The 20816-nt window shown below is 37.7% G+C and overlaps 1 protein-coding gene across 7 annotated transcripts in view; it reads left to right on the top strand.

Moving 5' to 3' along the window:
* Nucleotides 1-18531, top strand: part of ZNF438 (zinc finger protein 438) — a 57436-nt gene extending 38905 nt beyond the window's left edge. For 3 of the 7 annotated variants that reach the window (XM_068405349.1, XM_068405347.1, XM_068405348.1), the window contains 3 exons: nucleotides 6207-6311; nucleotides 11001-12879; nucleotides 14553-18364. In XM_068405349.1, the coding sequence (XP_068261450.1) occupies nucleotides 6207-6311; nucleotides 11001-12879; nucleotides 14553-15165 (2597 nt within the window). In that variant the 3' untranslated portion in view covers nucleotides 15166-18364. The other 4 variants (XM_068405352.1, XM_068405351.1, XR_011048554.1 and 1 more) reach the window with 3 other exon arrangements.
* The last annotated feature ends 2285 nt before the right edge of the window (nucleotides 18532-20816 follow it).

The raw sequence follows: 20816 nt of genomic DNA, 5'->3' as shown, positions 1-20816 counted from the left end.
TTCTCTTCCTCATCTGGGGAAGGGACATTGAGTGATAGAAAAACTGTTTATTTAGCCCTGGGTTCAGGCTAAATGAGGACATGCTGATATATTCTCACCTATCAGCAGTGTATTCAATCAAGTCCTTTACAGCACATCCCATACCTTCTTTTGAGAACCAGTGCTGCCTTTGAACAATACAGTGGCTAGCATGGGCGAGCTTAGCGATGCCAGTAAGTGTTGCAAATAATTCTAATTACCCACAGGGGGAGGAAAAACATTAAGATACTGTAATTTAAATATCCTGCTGCCAGAAAGGCCTAACTGTGTTCAGGTTCAGCAGCAAGTGATAATTTTATAGGTTCTGAAAGCTAATGTCTTCCTAGCCAGGACCATAGTCTTTCTGAAGATGTTTTCTTTTTCCTGTGATGTACAGTGTTGCATCTGTCTTTGAAAAAATATACATATCTATTTGAAGTACTATGGACATCCTCTAATCTTTTTATTTTTTAATCCTTAGTGGAATTAACTACAGGTGTCAATGTTTTGCATATCTCAGCCAGATCTGTGGGGTCTTTTTCTGAAGAAATTTGGTAGTGAAGAAAGAAAAGGGGGGACAGCTAGAGCAAACAAAAACCCTGGATAGAGATTCCCCATTCAAAGTTAGATCACTTAGGTCATTTACAAAAGAAACAAGCTATTTACAAAATCCCTCAGAATATACTCCCCAACTATCATCCGAGTTTAACAATGTGTTGTGTGTTCTGGCCCTTTCTTTGGGGAAGGACTAACCCTGTGTATAGTTCATACTGGAAGACTCAAAATAGGCTAGGCCAAGACTGACAGTGTTCTGATCCTCTGTTCATCTTTAACGAGGGAGCGCTTTCTGAGGTTTGTACTACTGAAGTCACCATGTAGATGCTTTTAATGCCTCGAGTAATATATATTTGCTCTATTGAGCCAAAGTGGTGAATTAATTGTTTGTTTTCTCTTACATACAGGCTCTCTTCAGAAAGAAGTGCTCTGATTTTCACAAAAAAAAAAAGTGATACTCTGTGAAAGGAATGACAATTTTGCTTTTCTGTTGTGCTCTCTATTTGCACATCAGTATTTGCGAAAAATAAATGTTGGGAGTAAGAGGCCTAATTCCCCTACTGCAATCAGATGTATGTGTTTTCTCTTCCATGGAGGGAAGGGAGGAGAGTTGAACTCTCAGTAAGACGAAGACAGATTCTATTCTCAGCTTATTTGAAAGGGGAGCAAGAGTCTAGTCAGAAAATATTTCATGATTTATTCATAAAATATTTCTACTTGACCTTTTTGTGCTACATAGTTTCTGAAGAATTTAGCCTTGGTTTTTGTAGCAGACCTGGTCATTATTGTTTCCTGCACTTAAGGAAAAAGTAAGTCTATTAATTGCCACTTACATTAGGCATATCAAGATTTTGTCCAGGTTGATGTGATCTTGATAGTCCTTTTAAAAAGGACTTTACACTGACATTGACTTTACAGTGGATGAATTACTGTTTAGGTCCATATCTTTCTTGAAGCTTGCTAAAAGAAATTTCAACTGGCAGTTCTCCCAGAAAATAATTTTTAAAAATCCAATTACAACCTTTTCTTTTGAATCTTCTCTTTATCCCCACCTTCTAAAGTACCTACTTTAATTTGCAATGCTGTTGAATGTTTATGAATTATGAGTTTATGACCAGTGCTTCCATCAACTCCCTTCAGCTATTTTCTGAACAATTAGTTCCCCCAAGTGGCTGTGTCACTGAAGCCTTGCTTTGCACATCTCCAGGGAAGGTATCTATCCTCTATGGAACAAAATCACTGGGCAAAACTGACACAGAGAAACCACAGGATTTGCAGTGATACTAAAATCATTTCCATTCTATGCAACCAAGTCCTCTTGGAGCAGCATGGTTTCTAGATAATATCCACTTGAAGTTTGACATGGTTGGTTGCTGAAGCTAGTAGAGGCATATAGAAGCTGAAACACAGTCTTTGATGATGTATCTAACAGTCTCTCAGACAGAAGTTCCGTGCTTAAACAGAGAAGAACCAGTGTTTTCATCTTTAATAGTGATTTGTGTGGTTGCAGAGGCCAGGCACCATTTGAGCCTATAGACTTATCTGCATATATCTTATTCCTAAGTTCTCTTATTGCCATAGTGAGAAAAATATGTGATTTCTTCAGCTGTAAGGGTGGAAAAAGTTATTAATAATTACAGATGCTTTATATCTAGCACTCTTTATGTCTGTTTTTATTTCTTGATATGAAAATATTTTGATCTGCTTAAAACCTATTAATTATGTTAACCTTAATGTGAAATGAGTAGCTTATAACTTGAAAGACTGTGCTTTCAAAAAAATGGGAAGCTTTTAAAGTTCACAGACACCACATGAGAGGTGTTAAGAGAACGTGTGGATCTTCTAATAAATGTATTTTAAATTCATTGCAAAAGAGTGTTTAAAAATCTCTTAGGTATATATGTTCTGACTTCTAGGAAAGACTTTCAAGATTTTCTTCCTTTATACAGTAGCATAGAAGTGGCTTTTTTTTGTAGGAGGTTGTGTTAAGCCTTCCATTGCCCACATTTTATGTAAGATGTTGCTTTTGAATATTGATTTACCATTATGTGGCTAATACATTTGATATTACAACTCAAAAAGGTTACCTCAAAGCTGTTGGCCACTTGTTATTCCCTATAGAAATAGGATTTCATACATATTTTAAAAGTTACTTGTGTTGGGACAGTAGAGAGATATGTGAAATCCAAAATGATGTCTTAGATTATTATTGTTGCTAATGCTGATAATATAGTATCTAGATGCATTGATTTCTTGATGTGTTAACTTTTGTTTAACAGATCTGCTTCTGCATGGGTATTGGTTTATGTTACACTTTTCTTTGAGGACAGAGATACTGGAGCCAAGATGCTGACGAGATTGTATTGGCAGAAAGGAGCCTTAGTGGCAGAAAGAAACCTTAAATAGTATCATAGAATCATAGAACAGTTTGGGTTGGAAGGGACCTTTAAAGGTCATTTAGTCCAACCCCCCTGCAATGAGCAGAGACATCTTCAACTAGATCAGGTTGCTCAGAGCCCCATCCAGCCTGGCCTTGAATGTTTCCAGGGATGGGACATCTACCACCTCTCTGGGCAACCTGTTCCAGTGTTTTACCACCTTCATAACAAAAAATTTCTTCCTTATATCTAGTCTGAATCTACCCTCTTTTAGTTTAAACACATTACCCCTTGTCCTGTCACTACAGGCCATGTTAAAAACTTGTCCCCATCTTTCTTATAAGCCCCCTTCAGGTACTGGAAGGCTGCTAGAAGGTCTCCCCGGAGCCTTCTCTAGGCCGAACAACCCCAACTCTCTCAGCGTGTCTTCATAGGAGAGGTGCTCCAGCCCTCTGATCATCTTTGTGGCCCTCCTCTGGACTCGCTCCAGCAGGTCCATGTCCTTCTTATGTTGGGGGCCTCAGAGCTGGATGCAGTACTGCAGGTGGGGTCTCACAAGAGCAGAGCAGAGGGGCAGAATCACCTCCCTCAACCTGCTGGCCACACTTCTTTTGATGCAGCCCAGGATATGGTTGGCTTTCTGGGCTGCGAGTGCACATTGCTGGCTCATGTCCAGCTTTTCATCAACCAGTACCCTCAAGTCCTTTCCACAGGAGTGCTGTCAATCCCTTAATCCCCCAGCCTGTACTGATACTGGAGGTACCTTGCACTTGGCCTTGTGGAACCTCATGAGGTTCACATGGGCCCACTTCTCGAGCTTGTCCAGGTCCCTCTGGATGGCATCGCGTCCCTCAGGTGTGTCAACTGCACCACTCGGCTTGGTGTCATCTGCAAATTTGCTGAGGGTGCTCTTGATCCCACTGTCAATGTCGCTGATGAAGATATTAAACAGTACTGGTCCCAATATAGACCCCTTAGGGACACCACTCATCACTGACCTCCATGTGAACATTGAGCCGTTGACCACTACTCTCTGGATGTGACCATCCAGCCAATTCCGTATCTTTAGAGAGAAGGATGTTGTGGGGGGCCGTGTTAAAGGCCTTGCGGAAGTCCAGAGGGGTGACAGCATGATAGTGAAGCAACTCCTATGTATACTTTCAAACGACAGAGGAAAGCAGTTCTGGAAACTGAGAAAGTGGAGTTACCTAACAATAGAGATTATTAATATTTTTTTCGCCATACTTTTTTTTTTTTTGCATAAATTGTGTTAGATACTAATTTTCTGAAAAGTAGATCTGTATAAACTTTGGCATCTATCAATATATGGCTGATAGTGCAATAAGGATGTCTCAGGGAAAAAAAAAAAGACTGAATTAGGAAACCATAGAGCTTCTGTAAATATGAACTATATACCCATGATACTGGATTACTGTATGAGTGGTCTCTCTAAAATGACTGTTTATGCCAAAAATAGTTTTAGCTTATTCCCACACTGAAAAATGTTGCTAAAAATTTTAAGGTTGAACATCAGCTTTAATGAAGTCCAGTTAATGTCAAAAAGACATTTGTTGTGTAACTTTGTTTTTGTAATGCTCTCTTCTGCTAAGAAGAGTCTTTTGAGGCTATTTAAGGAATCCAGGAAATATCCCACTGCTCACAGAATTTCTTGAAATGCATTATAATCCTAATCCTTTAAAATAATAAACTTGCACAGACTTTAAAGCAAAGATGACCTTTCTAAATGATAAAATGCTTAGTGCACAAGTAGCAAATCACGTTGATGCCCAAGTCAGAATTAATTACATATAGCTTTAAAGAGGTCTAGAATTTTAGAATTTTAAGAAACTATTTTGATCTTGTTCCTCCTGTGATATAAGAGCACACGTTTTCTAAATGTATCTGTACATTCTGTATCTTAGTGCTTGTGTGAATTATGTACTGTGATTTTCCAGTCTTGCATTAGAATACTTCATTATATTGTTTATTTTTCGAATCTGTTTTAAATTGCACAAAAGGACTCCTACGTAGATGTAATTATATTACTCTTTAAAAAACCAAGTACTAAAAGGTAAGAAATGAAAGATATAAGGTTATCCCTGTGGCTTAAATGCTTCTCCTTTCCAAATCCCATGTAATAGTAATGGTTGTTACCCATCTTCAGTCTGCGTTTAATTCCCATATCCCACCCTGACTCTTTGGCCTAGACACTTTCCAAGTCTCATTTCTAGTTCCCTTGTCCTTTTCCTGCTTGCCCTATATATATCCTGGTTTGTCTTCCACACTGTCAGCTCAGCAGTTAAGAGATAAGGAGAGGCCATGTCCTTGTTCCAGCTGGGGTGTTTGGACCTAAAGCTGTAGTTTTAGGAAAAATCCAGCCCAGCCTGAAGCAGGAGCACGTTCAATAGAATGTAATTGTTGGAAAAATTAGCTGCTTAAAGTATCTATTGAACACATGCCAAGAGCTTACAACTTTGCCAAATCTGGGCAGCTTTTCACAGACAAGAGAGACATATCTGTGTCAAATATCAAGGTCTCCGTGTCTTACTAGATTCTTTTTTTTTTTTCAAATGCAGACATACCTGGGGATGGCTGGCATTTTCTTTTGAAATTAATTTTAGAAAATTATCTAAGGCAAATACACAGAACAGAACATTCTACCCAAATAGTTATTATTAGGCAAAGTTAGAAACAACTGCATATTGTTATAATATATAGCGTTGGGCACTCCTGACTCGTAGGCTTTATTACTAGCCTTACTTCGTATAGATGTGCAGCCTAGTTTTGAACATAGGAGTCCAAATTCTACTTTCTAGAATATCTGCAGTTCCATTGATTTACATGGGATTGCGTAAATTTAGCCCCCCGTATTTAAAAGCCTCACTGAAGCTACTGAACCTTCATTTTTCTGAGCTTTTTGTTCTGGTGCTGTTGACTGTCTGCCATGACACTGAAGCTAAAGCATCCCATCTGTTTACCACATTAACCAGCTCTACTCAATTATTAAGCTATCACCTTGCATTTGTTGTGTAATACATTAGATTTTAAAACATTTTTTTAGGAGAGAAAAATGGCAAAGAGCAAGAAGCAGTAGCTTTCTTAATGCATTAACTGGAACTTAATGTTTTATATTGTCATTTTATATTATCTTCTTCTGGGTTTTGTTGTTTTTGGGGGTGGTTTGTGTTTGTGGTTTTTTTTTTTTTTTTTTTTTGTCCTGGGATCTATTTATAACTGACTGAAGCACTTTTGCAGGTGGTGTTTTTTTGCATGCTAATCCTGCAGAGAAACATTGTGTCCAACAAAGTATGCTGGGTCAGCAAAAACAAGAAACTTGTGCTGGAAAGACAGTATCCACAGGTATTTAGTGTGTATGGAGGTTTGGCAAAATGAATGATAAACTGTCATTGACAGAAATAAATCTAGTATTGTCTGTTAGAAAGTTGTGCATTTTTTGTTTCCCATAGAACAGGTATTCTTCCCTTCAAAGTCAGCAAAAGACTCAGCAACGTAAACATGCATTTAATAAAACATTTCATTAATCTTTTTCATCTGTATTCTGCCTTTCCCTTCAAAACAAGATGGTCCTTTTTTTTTTTTGTGTTATTTTCTGTCACTTGTCCAGTCGTACACAAACTAAATACATAGCTACACAAGTGAGGTGGTCTTACAAGGAATTACACAGTGATTTCTGGCATTTTGGTCATTTATTTTTATGTTCAAAATAGACCACATTAGTGGGGAAAATGACATTTCTTCTGATGCTTTCTACAGTGAGTTCACTAGTGTTACATAGAGAACAAAGTGAAGGATGTACAAAAAGAAGGCAAAACAGACTGGAGTAGGCCAGGCTTGAATGACTTAGGAAGGGAACCATGAGTGAACAGCAGCCCCGTGGGAGACTTTCATTCCTCCAGAGGACTCTTCCCAGCATGGCTATGTCAGAGACTTTGATGCATCGTTGATTTTTTTTTTTTTATTGGTGTATCCCTGTCCAGTCCTATACAATTCTAAGGTTATTTAGAAGGGGTGAAAGCTTATGACATCCTGCAAATTTCTGAGTGATTTGATACTTGCAGGTACTAGCATGGTAACCATTAATCTTTTAACAGAGACTTCTAAAGTAAATGGATTGAACTGCATTTGATTTAACCTTGTGCTTAATTATTTAAAAGTGTCTACCTGTTGCCCCAACTCCCTGCCTATTTGAAAGACTGAGAACACAGAAGTTAAAAATGAGCTTCACGTCATTCAGATATTAAATCTAATGTTTTCATTCATTTCCTTTATTCTTAATGAAAATTTTAGAGAAAGTATAAAAATTGTTGCCTTCCATTGAAGGACCTGTGGCTGACTTGTAGAAAGAATATTGTCTAAAACCAAGGGCCATTCTTCAGAAATGCCACTGCAGAACCTCCCTTAACTGATAATTCCCCTTCTTAGATGCAAGACTTCATGGGTTTGCATAGGAATGAAGGCTTTTCCTCAGGTCACACCTGACAAGTCAAAATGGGCCTTTTGAATCAGAGACAGAAATAATTTGGAAGATGGCGTGGAATAGAAGTGGAGTGTCCCCAAAAGATGTGTATTAAGTTTCCAAGTGTCCTTCTGGTACAGTGACAGCCAGAGCATATTCAAGTCCTTCAATGTCAGGGTGCAAATACATGAATTACTGTAGTGATCGCTGTGTGCAAAGGACATTGTTGAAACCTTTTGCTAAGTATAAATGGAAAAAATAGTTTTGGTCACTGATGATACATGGACGCTCTGGGTGGGGTCAGTAGGACCTCTGGTCTGTGAATTGACTGGTTGCTTTTTCCTGATCCAAGACGCTAAAATAGTCTTCCACCAGTTCTTCCAATTAGCTTTCCCAGTCCACAAGCAAAATCTTAACTGAGTCTGAAGGATCATCAGACAGCCAGTCTGCATCTAGCCCATTGCTATATTTAGATGCTGGCTAAGCTGCTTAACTGTAGCTGTGTTGCATGAGAGGAAAATAGGGAGTTGAGTATCCTGTGCTTACCAGAGGCACTGCAATGAATATTTCTACACTAAACTGTATAATGTAAACTTAGCAAAAAAAAAAAAAAAAAAAAAGTTGGACTGAAGGCTGGTACCAAACATGGGGTGCCTGGAAGACGTATTTATGATAAAATTACACTAGTTGGAAAAAGACTTTGTATAAAAATCCCTTCTCAAATAGTTCTATCAATCCTTAGCATTGTATTAACTACGTAAGAATGTTGATCTAAATGGATGTTGTTTCAAAGAGCATTTTGGGGCTGATATTCATGAAGGGCTTGGCTTCTAGAATGGCACTTTCTTGCAATGAGGAAATATGTAGAGAGACTTTATTTAAATAAAAAGTGATTTTACTGCCTAGATTTGCAGTAGGCATGCCAATGTATTTGAGAAGTATATGCTTATTTTTAAAGCTAGTGTAATGCACTATTTCTACAAATAATTTCCTTCTAACCTCAAATTAACGATTCTTTTGTGGTGCTTTGGCTGCCATTTTTGCACTTCTGTAGAGGTGGCATGTCCACAGCAAAACTTCTGTCTTTTCCTGAACCCACATCATTCACTGCCATTGGTTGGAAAGTGTGTGCCTTATAACTTGGAGTGTAAAGTAGCACAGGTAGCAGTCTGCTGAAGGGCTGGCTTTCCTAAAAAGTTTATACAAATCAATGAATGAGATTTTGAAATAAAAAGGGAGAGGTGCAAGCCAAGTGTGAAGAGAGAATAGAAACTGCTTTGTGTTGAATATTGTGGCAAGCTGAATAACTGCTGATTTTGAAAAAGTCTTTAATGTCAGTATATGGCAAGCACAATCTGGTAAACAAGAGCAGACTCTGTTCCCTAAAAGGAAAATACACTTGTTCTGTCGTCTACTGTATTTAAGCTGTACAATTTGACCTGGAAATAGCATTGAAGTTCAGGGCTAGTTTGGTTAATGATTACAATATTTTACATTATTTTATTGTACTTCTCAGAATCTCTTAAAAGTGTTTCCTCAAAATCAGCAACAAGAAGATACCATGCAGGAAACAAACAAACAAACAAAAATCTCAGTATTATTAAAAATCTTAGCAGTTGAAAAGGTAAAGGTTTCTGTGTATTTACTGTCTGTAGATTGGCAAAAATTGAAGTTCTTAGTGAGAAATAGTACATGCTCCTTGCTTTTGGAGAACAAAAAGGGCTGAATTTTGAAGTTACCATGTTTCTGCTTTTTCCAGGTTGCACAAACTTTGTAGGCCTGGACTTATCCCTGTGTATAGGGGTCGCTGTTTTTGGGCAGGATTTCCATATGTACAGCAGTCCACTCTACACAGACTGTCTAGAAATTCTGTACATCTCTACAGACATTGAGCAGAAAGAAAGTTATGGTGATGCCCAGGAGTTTCACTTCATTGTGGCATCAAGAAGGTGCATAGTAGACTTGGGCTTTGATGCTGTAGATGGCAATAAAAGGATCAAAGTTTTGTGCCCTGCGTAGTTGCTCTATGAACCTGCTGTAGGTCAAAGAGTTTTGAGAAGCATCACACCTACTGTGTATGTACTGTACAGTTTATGTGTGATTGCTCAGTGAATCTAGCATGTCCTGAAGGCGGTAGGTTTACTGTACATGTGCTTACCATGAGAATGCACATATATCTGCCCTGGAGTTCTGGTCATGAAACGTGATAGGTCTGTAACTTACAGTGCATGTTGCAAACTGTAATGTCTGAAAAGAATATCCAGGATTAAGATAAACTTACTAGAGTTTCCAGTGTTGGTAGTAATTCACAGTTACCTCTTTAAATCCATAACCATGTATAAACACATTTGTAATACAAGGCTTTAAAATGATAAGGAATGGAAACTTCCCTATGGAATTACCTTATTGCAATATTGCAAGGTCCCAGCATTTGCTTTTACATATTCTATTCAAATGTGATTCCTCTCTCGAAATGAATTTTTCTTACATTGTTGCCTTCCCAAATTGCCTTTCTTCTTGGGATCTTTGTAGTTGAATTTTCGGTGACTGAGAATGTTGGAGATTTTTTTTTTTTCTTCAGAAAACCTATCCCAGTTATTGAGAACTGGAAGCATCAGTAGTTGAATTTGAGAGTGGATAATGAGGCTGTTTGTTAGATGAAATCGTAGTAGTACAATTAGCTATATATCAAATGCTTTTTTATGGAGTGTCTGAAAGGTCAGCATATATCTCTGCTGCTCAATGCAGATTATATCTTACACATTTTTCCTTTTTCCTTTTATTTGTTCTACTTAATTATCCTCACATTCTCTTTACTAAAAATGTTTGCAACGTTTACCAACACAGGTAGAAACAGGAAGGAACTGTGATATAACCTTGATAAATTGCATTTTTCAAGAAAACATTTTGATAACTTACTACAGTAGTTCTATTGTGCATTAAAGGCACATAAACAATGTGTGTGATTGGGTATTTAACAGTAGTACATCTTCTCTCAAGTCTTCTTTGATTTTATTACACATTATTTGCGTGTTTTATGGCAGTAATTTTTTAAAGACTTGATCTAGTAAGCTTTGGTCTGTATCTGATAAAACCCACAAATTCTAAATGTTACAGAAACTCTAAAAGATAGCATGACTGTGGTTGGGAGATATAATCAGAGCAGGTGCTCAGAAAAGTTCTACATCATGGAGTTTAAATCCTGTTGCTGTTAGTTCTTCCAGCTGAATATTGCCAGCATGCTAATGCAGCTTTTCCAGGGCAGAAGAGGCTTATAAGTGTATTTGTTCTGAAATGCCATGTAATTTCAAACCTAGAGTTAAACATCCATTTAAGATTAAGACGGGGGTTTTTTGCATATCTATATTCAAGCACGTTGCTTCAGGGAGTATTTTTGTTTTGTCCATGTAACTTTTGCAATTATAAATTTAATTTAGTGGTCATTTAAATACCTAAATATTTTTAATAAGATTGTGTGTAATAGTATCCTTTGTAAGCAGTTTTATTTTCGATATGGTAATTTTTAAAAAAGAAATACTATGTATTATATCTTTATTATATTATTATTACAGATAAACACAAATCCCCATCGGATATAGTACGAACTTTTCAGAAGAAAAGTCAGTTTAGGACCATTGCTCCAAAAATGTTACCAAGAATTTTAACACCTGGAGTGGTTTCTTGTCTTCAGTCATCTTTGCCTGAGCCAAATATTCCGATTTCAGCTGCAGGTTCTAAACCGCTGGTGGTACCAACTCAAAACTATGCTGTCATGCAGGTGACTGGTCATGAGGGGACTTTTTCACTGTTGGCCTTGCCATATGTTGCCCCTGCCCTAACACAGCAAGTCCAACAGTCAAACGTGTCCCCTTCTGAAAATCTAAAGCTGCCTATCCCTAGGTACCAATCTGTAAGAAATAAATTGCTGAGTGACAAAAGAACGGCACAAATCTCTGGTTTGGGTGCACATAACAAGATTCCTACCAAAGCATCGATCTCATCACAGACTTCCCCCATGACTGCTTTAACTGAAGACTGTCCTGAAACTAGTTCAGATTCAACTGAGCAAGTGATGCTGACAGACCGTGATTCAGCTGAAATTACTGTTGCCACATCAGGAAATAAAAGCAATTGTGTGGGATCTGGATCTCCTTTAGTGATCAAAACTGAAATCACTAACGCTAGTGTTTCTGGACCATCTATAGTTGAAGACTCCTTATCCAAGCCATCAAGTACAATTAATCCCATGAAACTAAGTCTACACTCTGTGAAGACAGCATCTGAAGCCACAAGAGAGTCATTCATAACGTCTGAGGAGTCATTCATAACATCTGAGGAACCAAAGGAAAAACCCACAAATTCTGCAAATTCTGTTGCTGTCCTGTCACCAGAGGGTTTTGGCAGTACAATACAGATGACTCCATCAGCACCAAAAGGAAAACTTCCTATTTTGCCTAACTCAAGGATGAAAAATGCAGCGTTCTGTAAATCTAGGCAGAATACTAATGTTATGGATGTATCTGGTCCTTCACTAAGATCTGAATGTGTAAAGATACCAACTTTGGTGAAAACCTTTCATGTTCCTACTAAAGCATCTGATAAGCGGTTAGCTGTATCATTTACACAAGTCCCCAGACAAACCATTCGAGAAAATACCTTCTCTCCATCCAGTAAAGTGGATGTCGACAGTCTTAAAAAATTGAATGGTGCAGCCTCTAAAAGAAGAGGCAGGAAAAGAAGAGCCCCAGATGATTTATTGGCTTTTCAGCCCAAGCGAAGGAAATGCATCATTAATAAGTTTAGAGAAGGAAGAGAGAGGGCGAAAGCTGATCTTCAGCCACCTGAAGATAAAAAAGCAGAGGCAGAGAAAAAATACCGTAGCATTAGACCAAAACCAGTGGTAGTTGTGCAGGCTTTTGCACCGCTGACTTCTGCAGCAATAGTAGAGACCCCATCTCCTGACCATTTAGACCAAGATATTTTTTCAAATAGTTCACTTCCCAACAAATATTTAAGTTACAAACACAGGGATGCTACATCAGCTAAATCAAGTGATTTAAGCAGAAATGCATGTTCAGCCGTCCCTAAGCCATTGTATAAATGTCATGTTTGTAACCATGTCTTTCAGTTTAAACACCATCTTCAGGACCATATGAACACACATACAAACAAGCGGCCTTACAGCTGTCGAATTTGCCAGAAAGCGTACATTCACTCTGGAAGCCTGAGCACGCATATGAAACTTCATCACAATGAAGGCAAACCCAAAAAAATTGTGTGTTGTGAATTCTGTGCTAAAGTTTTTGGCCATGCAAAAGCGTATTTTGGTCACTTAAGAGAAGTGCACAGAGTTGTTATCAGCACAGAGCCCTCTACTAGCGAGCAACAGCTGCAAGATGCTTTGAAGAAGAGAGACGCGAATATAAAAGAAGCAGAAGAAGCAACAGAGAGGTGAGTTTTTTCACTAATTAAATGCTAATGAAAACAGGATTTCAGGTTGTCAGTGGAAGTTCATAAACTTCACCATTATGAAAATTGTTGCTCTTTCCTCATCTTTTTTCCCTCCAAAGTGAGATTCTTAATGGTTTGAATATTTTGTTAAGGAATCTAGTCAGTCCATTAGGCTATCCGGTATATTTTGGCTGATTTATTGAATATAAATTATTACTGACACTTGAATATCCAAAGTAATTTTGCATATATTCTTCATATAATACCCAGCATATATTCCTCATATAGTACTCCCAGTGCAGCTGTTTTGATCAGTTGATTTCTCATGGCTAACGCTTTTTCTGTTAATCCGCACAGTCTTCTGTGTTCTACCCTTTTTGGGTCTTCCCCAGAAGATGAGTGAGCCAACTGCAATAAGTGCAAAGCAATTCATATTTCAGTATTAGCTTGTAGTTTGTTTACCCTGTTAAGTATCATTATCCTATTTCCTTCTCCAGAGTGCTGTGAGCTGATCTATCTTCTGTGTTGGTTACTGTTGCTCTTGCAATCACTTAGCCGAGTAGAAGAGTTAACATTTACCATATTAGGGTGGATAGAACATTCTTTTATCTCTGCATTATGATTTTGAGGTGAAATTTCTTGACACAGTATAAGTGTTGGATTTTTTGTTTGTTCCACTGTGCGTTTACTTTTATTGAAGTACACTTGAATAAGGTCGGAGCTTTAACCTGCCACATCACTGCGACACTACAGTTCAATTTTACACACTTTGTTTTGCATAGCTCCACTCTCTGGGGCAGCAGCTAGAAATATTTAAGGTATTGAACCTAAGAAACACCAGTTCTTCTCTTGCAGCCTTACTAGCCTTCATACAATGAATCATTTACTTTATCTGTTTTGTTGGGTGATATGTCTAATGTGTATAAATACACAGTATTACATGGTCCTTTTTGTAGACATTGTGAAGAGGTTTCTGTGGAGGTCTCCTTTTAATAGGCTTAACTTAAACCAGGGACTTGCTAGCTGTGTGTGTATTTGTTCCCTTTATACTGCAGAGCTGTCCTAAATCAAGGAGAGGGGCTGTCCAATTGTAAATTAGGTATTTAAACTTTTTTTTCAACTGTGTTGCAAACTTTTAGGAAAAAAAAAAAAAAAAACAAACTTTGAAGGTTCATTGTTTCCATCTTGGAGTGGGAGGTGGGACATGTGCTTTTGCCTTAAATTGACCTTAGATCACTCAGAGTAAACAAGTTAGTTTCTCTTAGTAGTACGCTACATGTAATACTCATTTTCACTTTTCTAGCACAGAGCTAGAAGTATTTGGATTGACCTCACTAAATCAGAAACTTAAAAAAAACGTTGTTAACCTTTTATTAAAAGATTAGCGTTTTTAAAAGATTATTTCTACCAAGGCTAGTTTGTAGGCAATTCTTAAACTCAGCAGTGTTGAATAACATTTGGTTTTAGTTGTTTCCTAATCAGCCTTATTATTTTATTTCTCTTTTTTTTTCCTGTTCCAAATAAATTAGATACTGTAGCAATGGTGTCTGTTTTTAATTAAAAGAATGTTTCATGAATGTCATCTCTTCTTGGAACTTATAAGGACAGAAATTGCCATCTCTGTTCTGTGCATAGCTAATACTGAAATAGTTCATATTTCCTTTTTTTAACAGGGGAAATAAGTGCAATTTTGAGGACCTGTTCCATAACCCAGGAGAAGTGAAATTACAGATCAGATGTGGTCGATGCCAGTTTATTGCATACTCTTTTGGTGAAATGAAGTTTCACTTACTGTGCTCTCATGGAGAAGAGATCCAGGGAAGAGTCAAGGAAGGAGTTTTGCAAGGAAATAGAGGAGCTAAGGGGGAACGGATAAAACACGCAACCCACATCTGGAAACAGCGCAGTGAGAGAAGACGTTTAGCAAAATGCAGTGCCCATGAAGAGGAGGTTTATACTTTTCCAAAACTGAAAAGACAGATGTACTTTCACCATCAAAATAATGTCGATATGTTATCTAAAAATGAACTGACTCAGTCAGGAAGCGGTGAAGCAGCCAAGGAGATGCAAAATGTAGGTTTTGGTACACCAAGCGAAGAAATAGAAATGTGGTCTAAAGCGGGCTATAACTGCATTTTATGCAAACAGTTATTTGGAAGAAAAGAGGATCTTTGTAATCATTGGCAGAGTCATCATAACTGTGAAGACCCTTCCACTTTATGGACAATTTTTAGTTTGTTATCAAAACAAGGAATTATTGAACTTTCTAATAACGGTGAATATTGAAGTTCAATCCTACAATGCTATGAAAAACATCCACTACCTTACCAAATTGTTTATGGCTTTTTGCTGTGTTGCTAAACTAACTCAAGAGATGTATCAGTTCAGAGGTTTGTTTTGTTGGGTTTTTTTAAGTTATGCTAACCTTTATTTTGTTAAATAGAAAGTGAATTTATCCAATATCATTCCAGATGGGTACATGCAAGCCGGTTGTGAAACACTGTACTTAAAATTCGTGCTTAAGAAACTTAGCAGCAGCAAATACTCAATGCTGATGGTTAACATCAAGGAAAAAGATTCTCAAGTTAAATTATACTATACACACAGAAGTAAATCAGTTTATATGAAGTAATATCAATCTTGAATGAAATGGCAAACCAGACTGAAAGTGTAATTTCAGTCCCAACTGTACTTCCAGATTTTGTGGTAAATGTATATTTCCATGCAGTTCTCTGAATCATTTGAATGTGCATATATGCAGCCGGCATTCAGGAGCATTATAATCTTTAAATTAGGAGCTTTTAATTCTTGTTTTCTTGATTTCAGTGTCTTCAACCATGTTCATTGCTTGCAGGTCTTCTAGGTGTTATATTCTGTCCTGGTAACAGCAAGCATCTTTGGATTTTTAAAGTGAAAAATCTACATGTATTTTTTTGCCTGTAGCTCTTTGGGTTGAAGATGAGTTAGTTGCCACACAGAAGATGGAACCCTCAAAGCTTCACTGCTTTATGAAAAAAAAACAAGTTTGTTTTAAAAATAGTAATCTGAGTTGGTTACTCCTGGGAAGTTTGACGTTCTGCAACAGACTGCATGTTTCACAGTTAACGTTTAGCATATTCCTTGCACCTCCTGTGACAGCAGCACTACTGCTGCCAACACCTTTAGCACTCTGCCTTTAACACGCTTGGTGTATAGCTTTTGTACCTCTGCAGCTGACCCAGTCTGTGGCTTTAAAGGGAAATTGTTCCTTCACTTCTAAGTCTGTGGTACAGGTAATGAGGTTTTTTCACTTGTGTTGCCAGATTTACTGTACTAGAGGAATTGCTTGCAGCACCTTAACCTTCCAATGTCAGGAGCCAATAAGAGTTGCCTTACCAGGATGCAAAACTGCAGCAGACTGTAATGCAGGACTGGCGTGTGCTGTGTCCCCTGCTACAGAGCAGGCACAGTAAGTGACCATTGCAGCACATCTCCAAGGGGGAAAGTCCGTTCGGGCTGTAAGGAGATGGAGTTCTGAAGCTCAGTTTTGATGAAAAGGTCATTGAACCATTGAATCTAATTTGAAACTGGTGTTTAAACTGCTATTACTTAAAGCCTTATGTACCTCTGAATTATTTTAGGAGCAATAATAGAGGCAGCATAAGAAGTCACTAATATCATTGTTCAACAGAAGTCACAGCACATCAGAGGGTAAACTGGAAAATACACCAATACTGTCTCTACAGTACTACTTTATCCATTTCTTCTGGTGGTCAGACTGTAATTGAGGGACTGCAATGATGGAGTCATTCCTAAAATGTCCTGGGTGGCTTCTCACTATTTTGCAAAAATTGCGATGAGAACATGAGAAGAGATCTAAAAATGTTGGGTTTTCTGAGTGAGATTCCAGAAGATGTTGCAACATTTTGTGTATTTGTTTTGTTTTTAAACAGTAAAGACAGTTTTGATGAGCCAACAGTTTTGAATGTAATTTCTTGTTGTATGGTGCTTTGCCTTGGCGTTGAACTATAAGACTGGAGCCAAGAAAAATACAAGACAAAAGGAAAATGCTTATAGAACTGTACAGGTGCCTGCTAAGGTGAAAGAATCCCTGTGGATTTTCAAAACTTCCTTCCTACTATCTGTTGCTATAAATACATATTTTGGATTGTTTCTTTGTTTTCATAGATTACTTTTGTGTGCTGAACTACTTTAAAAATACTACTTGTTCATACTCTTGGGTATGGCACACCCATCCGTTAATGCATACAATATATTGATATTTATTTTCACTGAGTAGATGGAGGAGAATGTATGGCGTATTTGGAAAGGAGCAGCTAATTTTAAGGTCAGTGTTTCATATCAAACTGAGACTATATTTAACTTTGTAGAGTGTTTACATTTAGAAGTGGTTTTTTCCCCATCTTAATCCTTTAACTTTCAAAATCAAACAGCGTGGTGTTTTCCCTGAAGCAGAAATGTGAGAACACATTTTCACATAGTTATAATATATCTCTTTCACATAGTTATAATATATCAAAGGGAAGTTCATTCCCAGCATAAAGCATGCATTTTAAAAGTTGGGGAAGAAAAACCAAACCATTAAAAAGGTTCATGTTCATTATTTAGAATGGACATTAAATCATGTTTCTTGCTATATCACCCTTTCCTTGGTATAGTTTAAAATGAGCTGAAATGAATGCAGCTGTGACACGGAGTCCGTCCTGTTCAGGAGCAGCACTGATGATGGCAGAGTTGTCCTTCAAAAATATTTTCAAAAAGTATTTGTTAAAAACGGTGGTGCATCAGAGCCAGCGATGTAGGTGAGTTGTTTGGTGGTGGTTATCAGGTGAGAAGAGTCACTCCCTTTCATTTTGTGTAAAAGGGGGGGGAATTGCAGTGATGATGGGAGGAAGGAGGTCTGGGACGAGCGAGTGGGCTGCATTTTTTTTTAAATGGGAATTTTCATGTACAGTCTTGCCGTTTCATCATATTTTTGTGCTTCTCTCCCTTTCTCTAGTCCAGGCCAAATAGGTGAAGGGGTCTCAGCTTTCAGCAATTTAAAGCCTGAAAACATGTTTTAAAGTATGGTTCTAAGCCACTTCTCAGTGGCCTCGTAAATGTTTAAAATTAGAAGCCTTTTTTTGGAGCCTGAAAGCAATCTTATGTTTCAGGCTATTATGATTATGGTAGATTATGAAAGGTTGGGATTTTTGAAAATAGCTTTGCATTAAATACAGATGTGTCCTTTGTTTAAAATGTGTTTGTTTTGCATTTGTGTTCATTTTGATAATATTTGGAGGCACGAAGTGAGCCTTATTTACGGCAACATTAAATAGTGCGTGTTTGCTGTTCAGAGGAAGGGTTGTTATGAATACAGTTTGCTGTTTACCTTGAAGCAGGACAAGTTAACATCTGTTTTTGCACATAAATTATATTTTTAAATTGTTAAAACGAATGTTATTGTTTTTGTAGCTGTAGTTTTGTTCCCCTCTGATTTTTCATTAAATCTCTGTTTCAGCTTCAGTGTTCAACTTTAAAGCTGTTCCTTGCATAGAAAGTTGTTCCTTCATCATCACACCATAAATAATCAAAGCTGGAGGAGTTCCATCGCTTCTCTGGCTTGCAGAGTATTGCCCTTCTCCAGCTGCAGAGCTACCGTTTCCTACGGCTAACTTGACGTAGTTGCTGGCAGTAAATGTTTTACTTCATTTATTTATTAGAATTCCGATCTCTGCTGTTTAGCTCCGTTAGAGGTTCTGTCATACCTCATTAGATACTTATTTTATCTACTATTCACTGAGCTCTTTAGAGAAAGTGTCATAAGCAGGATGAACAGGTATTTAGGAGAGCAGATTTCAACCCTGACTTTGTGCAGGTGATGCTGCCGTTTGACAATCACCAGCTTATCTAGGCTCAGCCATGTAGTATATTATATTTCTACAACACATCAACCTACATGCACATCTATTTTGGAAAGAAACGTATACTTCAAATTCAGCTGTCAGTTATTATTATCAAGACTGTACAATGTATGTTTGTGATTATTATGCATAAAGATGAAAATGCTATTAACTGTGGTAGGTTTACTTGTCAAATTCCTTATAGCTCTGAAAAATGAAAATCTCTGCATGCTGAGTATGACACAGAAAAAATCTGGTCTCATGGAGAAAATTCTGATGGCTTAAAGGTTGTCCTCATTTCAGTGTGTGCTTTTATAGCTGATCTGTCACATTGTAGGATTTTCTCCACTTTTTTTTAAATTGCCATCATTTTCTTGGTTAGGAATACTGAAGAAGACCTGAGCCTGCAAGCAAGATTCAGGAAAAAATGGTTTTACTTCTTTTCTCCGTACAGCAGACATGTCTGTGGAGTTAAAATAGTCTTGGTGACCTTACATATACATGCACAATGTGGGGCAACATGCAAGATTTGGACTCTGGTATATGACTTTATGTGGCTGACTGTTGTGCAGTTCCAAAGTAGAAACTGCAAATTTTGAGTGTAAAAATAACTTGTTTTTCAGACTTGAGTGAATTTCTAATACCTTATTGAGAAACCTTCAAGAAATCCTAAAAAAAATGCCAATAGCATACATCTGCTTGTGCTTTGTTTGACAATTTTATTGATGTAGTAGTAGCAGTGGTCTAGAATATGATAGGTCTGGTTCTGTTGAGTACAAACGAAGCTTTCTCCCTTTCATTTTTTTCATCTTTTATTGAATTTTCCATGTAAGCATTAGGAGTGATGGGATAAATTATTATTTCTGCTGCTGACAAATACAGAAACATTATTGTGAGGTTGTTTTGCAGAAATTTCTAATTTAATCTAGAATTACAGATGAAATCAGTGAAAAGAAAATTCTGTTGGAAAGAGCTATGTAAGCAAATAGTCCATCATATGTGGATTTCTCTGCACAATTAACCACTGTAGATGAAATTTATAGATGATGGGTCTTGTAGGTACAAACAGTTTGTTCTTATCCGGAGTCATTTAGATTGGCCAAGGGAGGAAGTAAGAATTTTAAAATGTCCATACCTTCTCTTTGACATGAATTTTGTTAAATATTTCTGCTGTTGTGCCATGGTCCAAGGCATGTAGATACTCAGACACTTTCTAGGGGACTTAATAGAAAGACTTAAAGAAATATGCGACGGAAGTAGTGACGATGAAGGTTGGCACAATGTATTGAATATAAGGTCAGGCTTCAGTATAACTAGCCTTTGATGGTCTGTGTATGTGGGAGTGTCCTGTAGCCTTAGTCTGAACTTTTCCTTTCCACCTCCTGTGGTTACATGGTTCCAGGGTCTGCTCCCATTTGAGGTACGTCAGTCTGGAGCATCCTCGGCTTCCTTGGGCGTGAGCTCTTCCAAATAGCATAACTGACTTCATGAATGTCCTCTTCTTTTGGTGTCTCAGTTACATGTTTGTAGTTAGGTGAGCCACATGCTGGCTGCTGAGACCAGCTGCCACTAGACCTGAAATGTGGTCTTTTGGTTTTCTGAGGAAAGCTTCTTTTAGCTTTAGTCCATAAAAGTGAAATCAAATGCTGCATCAGTACTTAGCAAAATAGGAAAACGGCTCACTCAGTTTGCTGCAGATACAACACTGATAAGCAGTAGGAAAAAAAAAAATGAATGGTTGCTGTAAGAAAAAGCAGCTCCTAAATGTAATTTGGGGTCCTTGTGTGCTGTTGGAAAGGGCTGCAATGTCCCATCACCAAGTCTGAATCATAGACTAGAATCGGGGAAGTTCCATATAAGCGTTTCACACAGATCTGATGGTGTAAAGCAGCAATTCAGAGACACTGTGACTGAGATTTCCCTCTTCTCCCTCTTTTCCCTTCTCTTTTTGCTTTTTGGCTTTTCCTATTTCTGTTTTTGTAGCTACCCTACCTTTTCAGCATCTTCTGCGCGCTGTTCCATCTGAACACAACTTATAAATGTCTGGTTCAACAA

Source organism: Nyctibius grandis, chromosome 7 (assembly GCF_013368605.1).
Source record: "Nyctibius grandis isolate bNycGra1 chromosome 7, bNycGra1.pri, whole genome shotgun sequence".
NCBI classification, from domain to species: Eukaryota; Metazoa; Chordata; class Aves; order Nyctibiiformes; family Nyctibiidae; genus Nyctibius; species Nyctibius grandis.
Note: the sequence above shows the minus strand (reverse complement) of the source record. Positions and strands in the feature narration are given on the sequence as shown.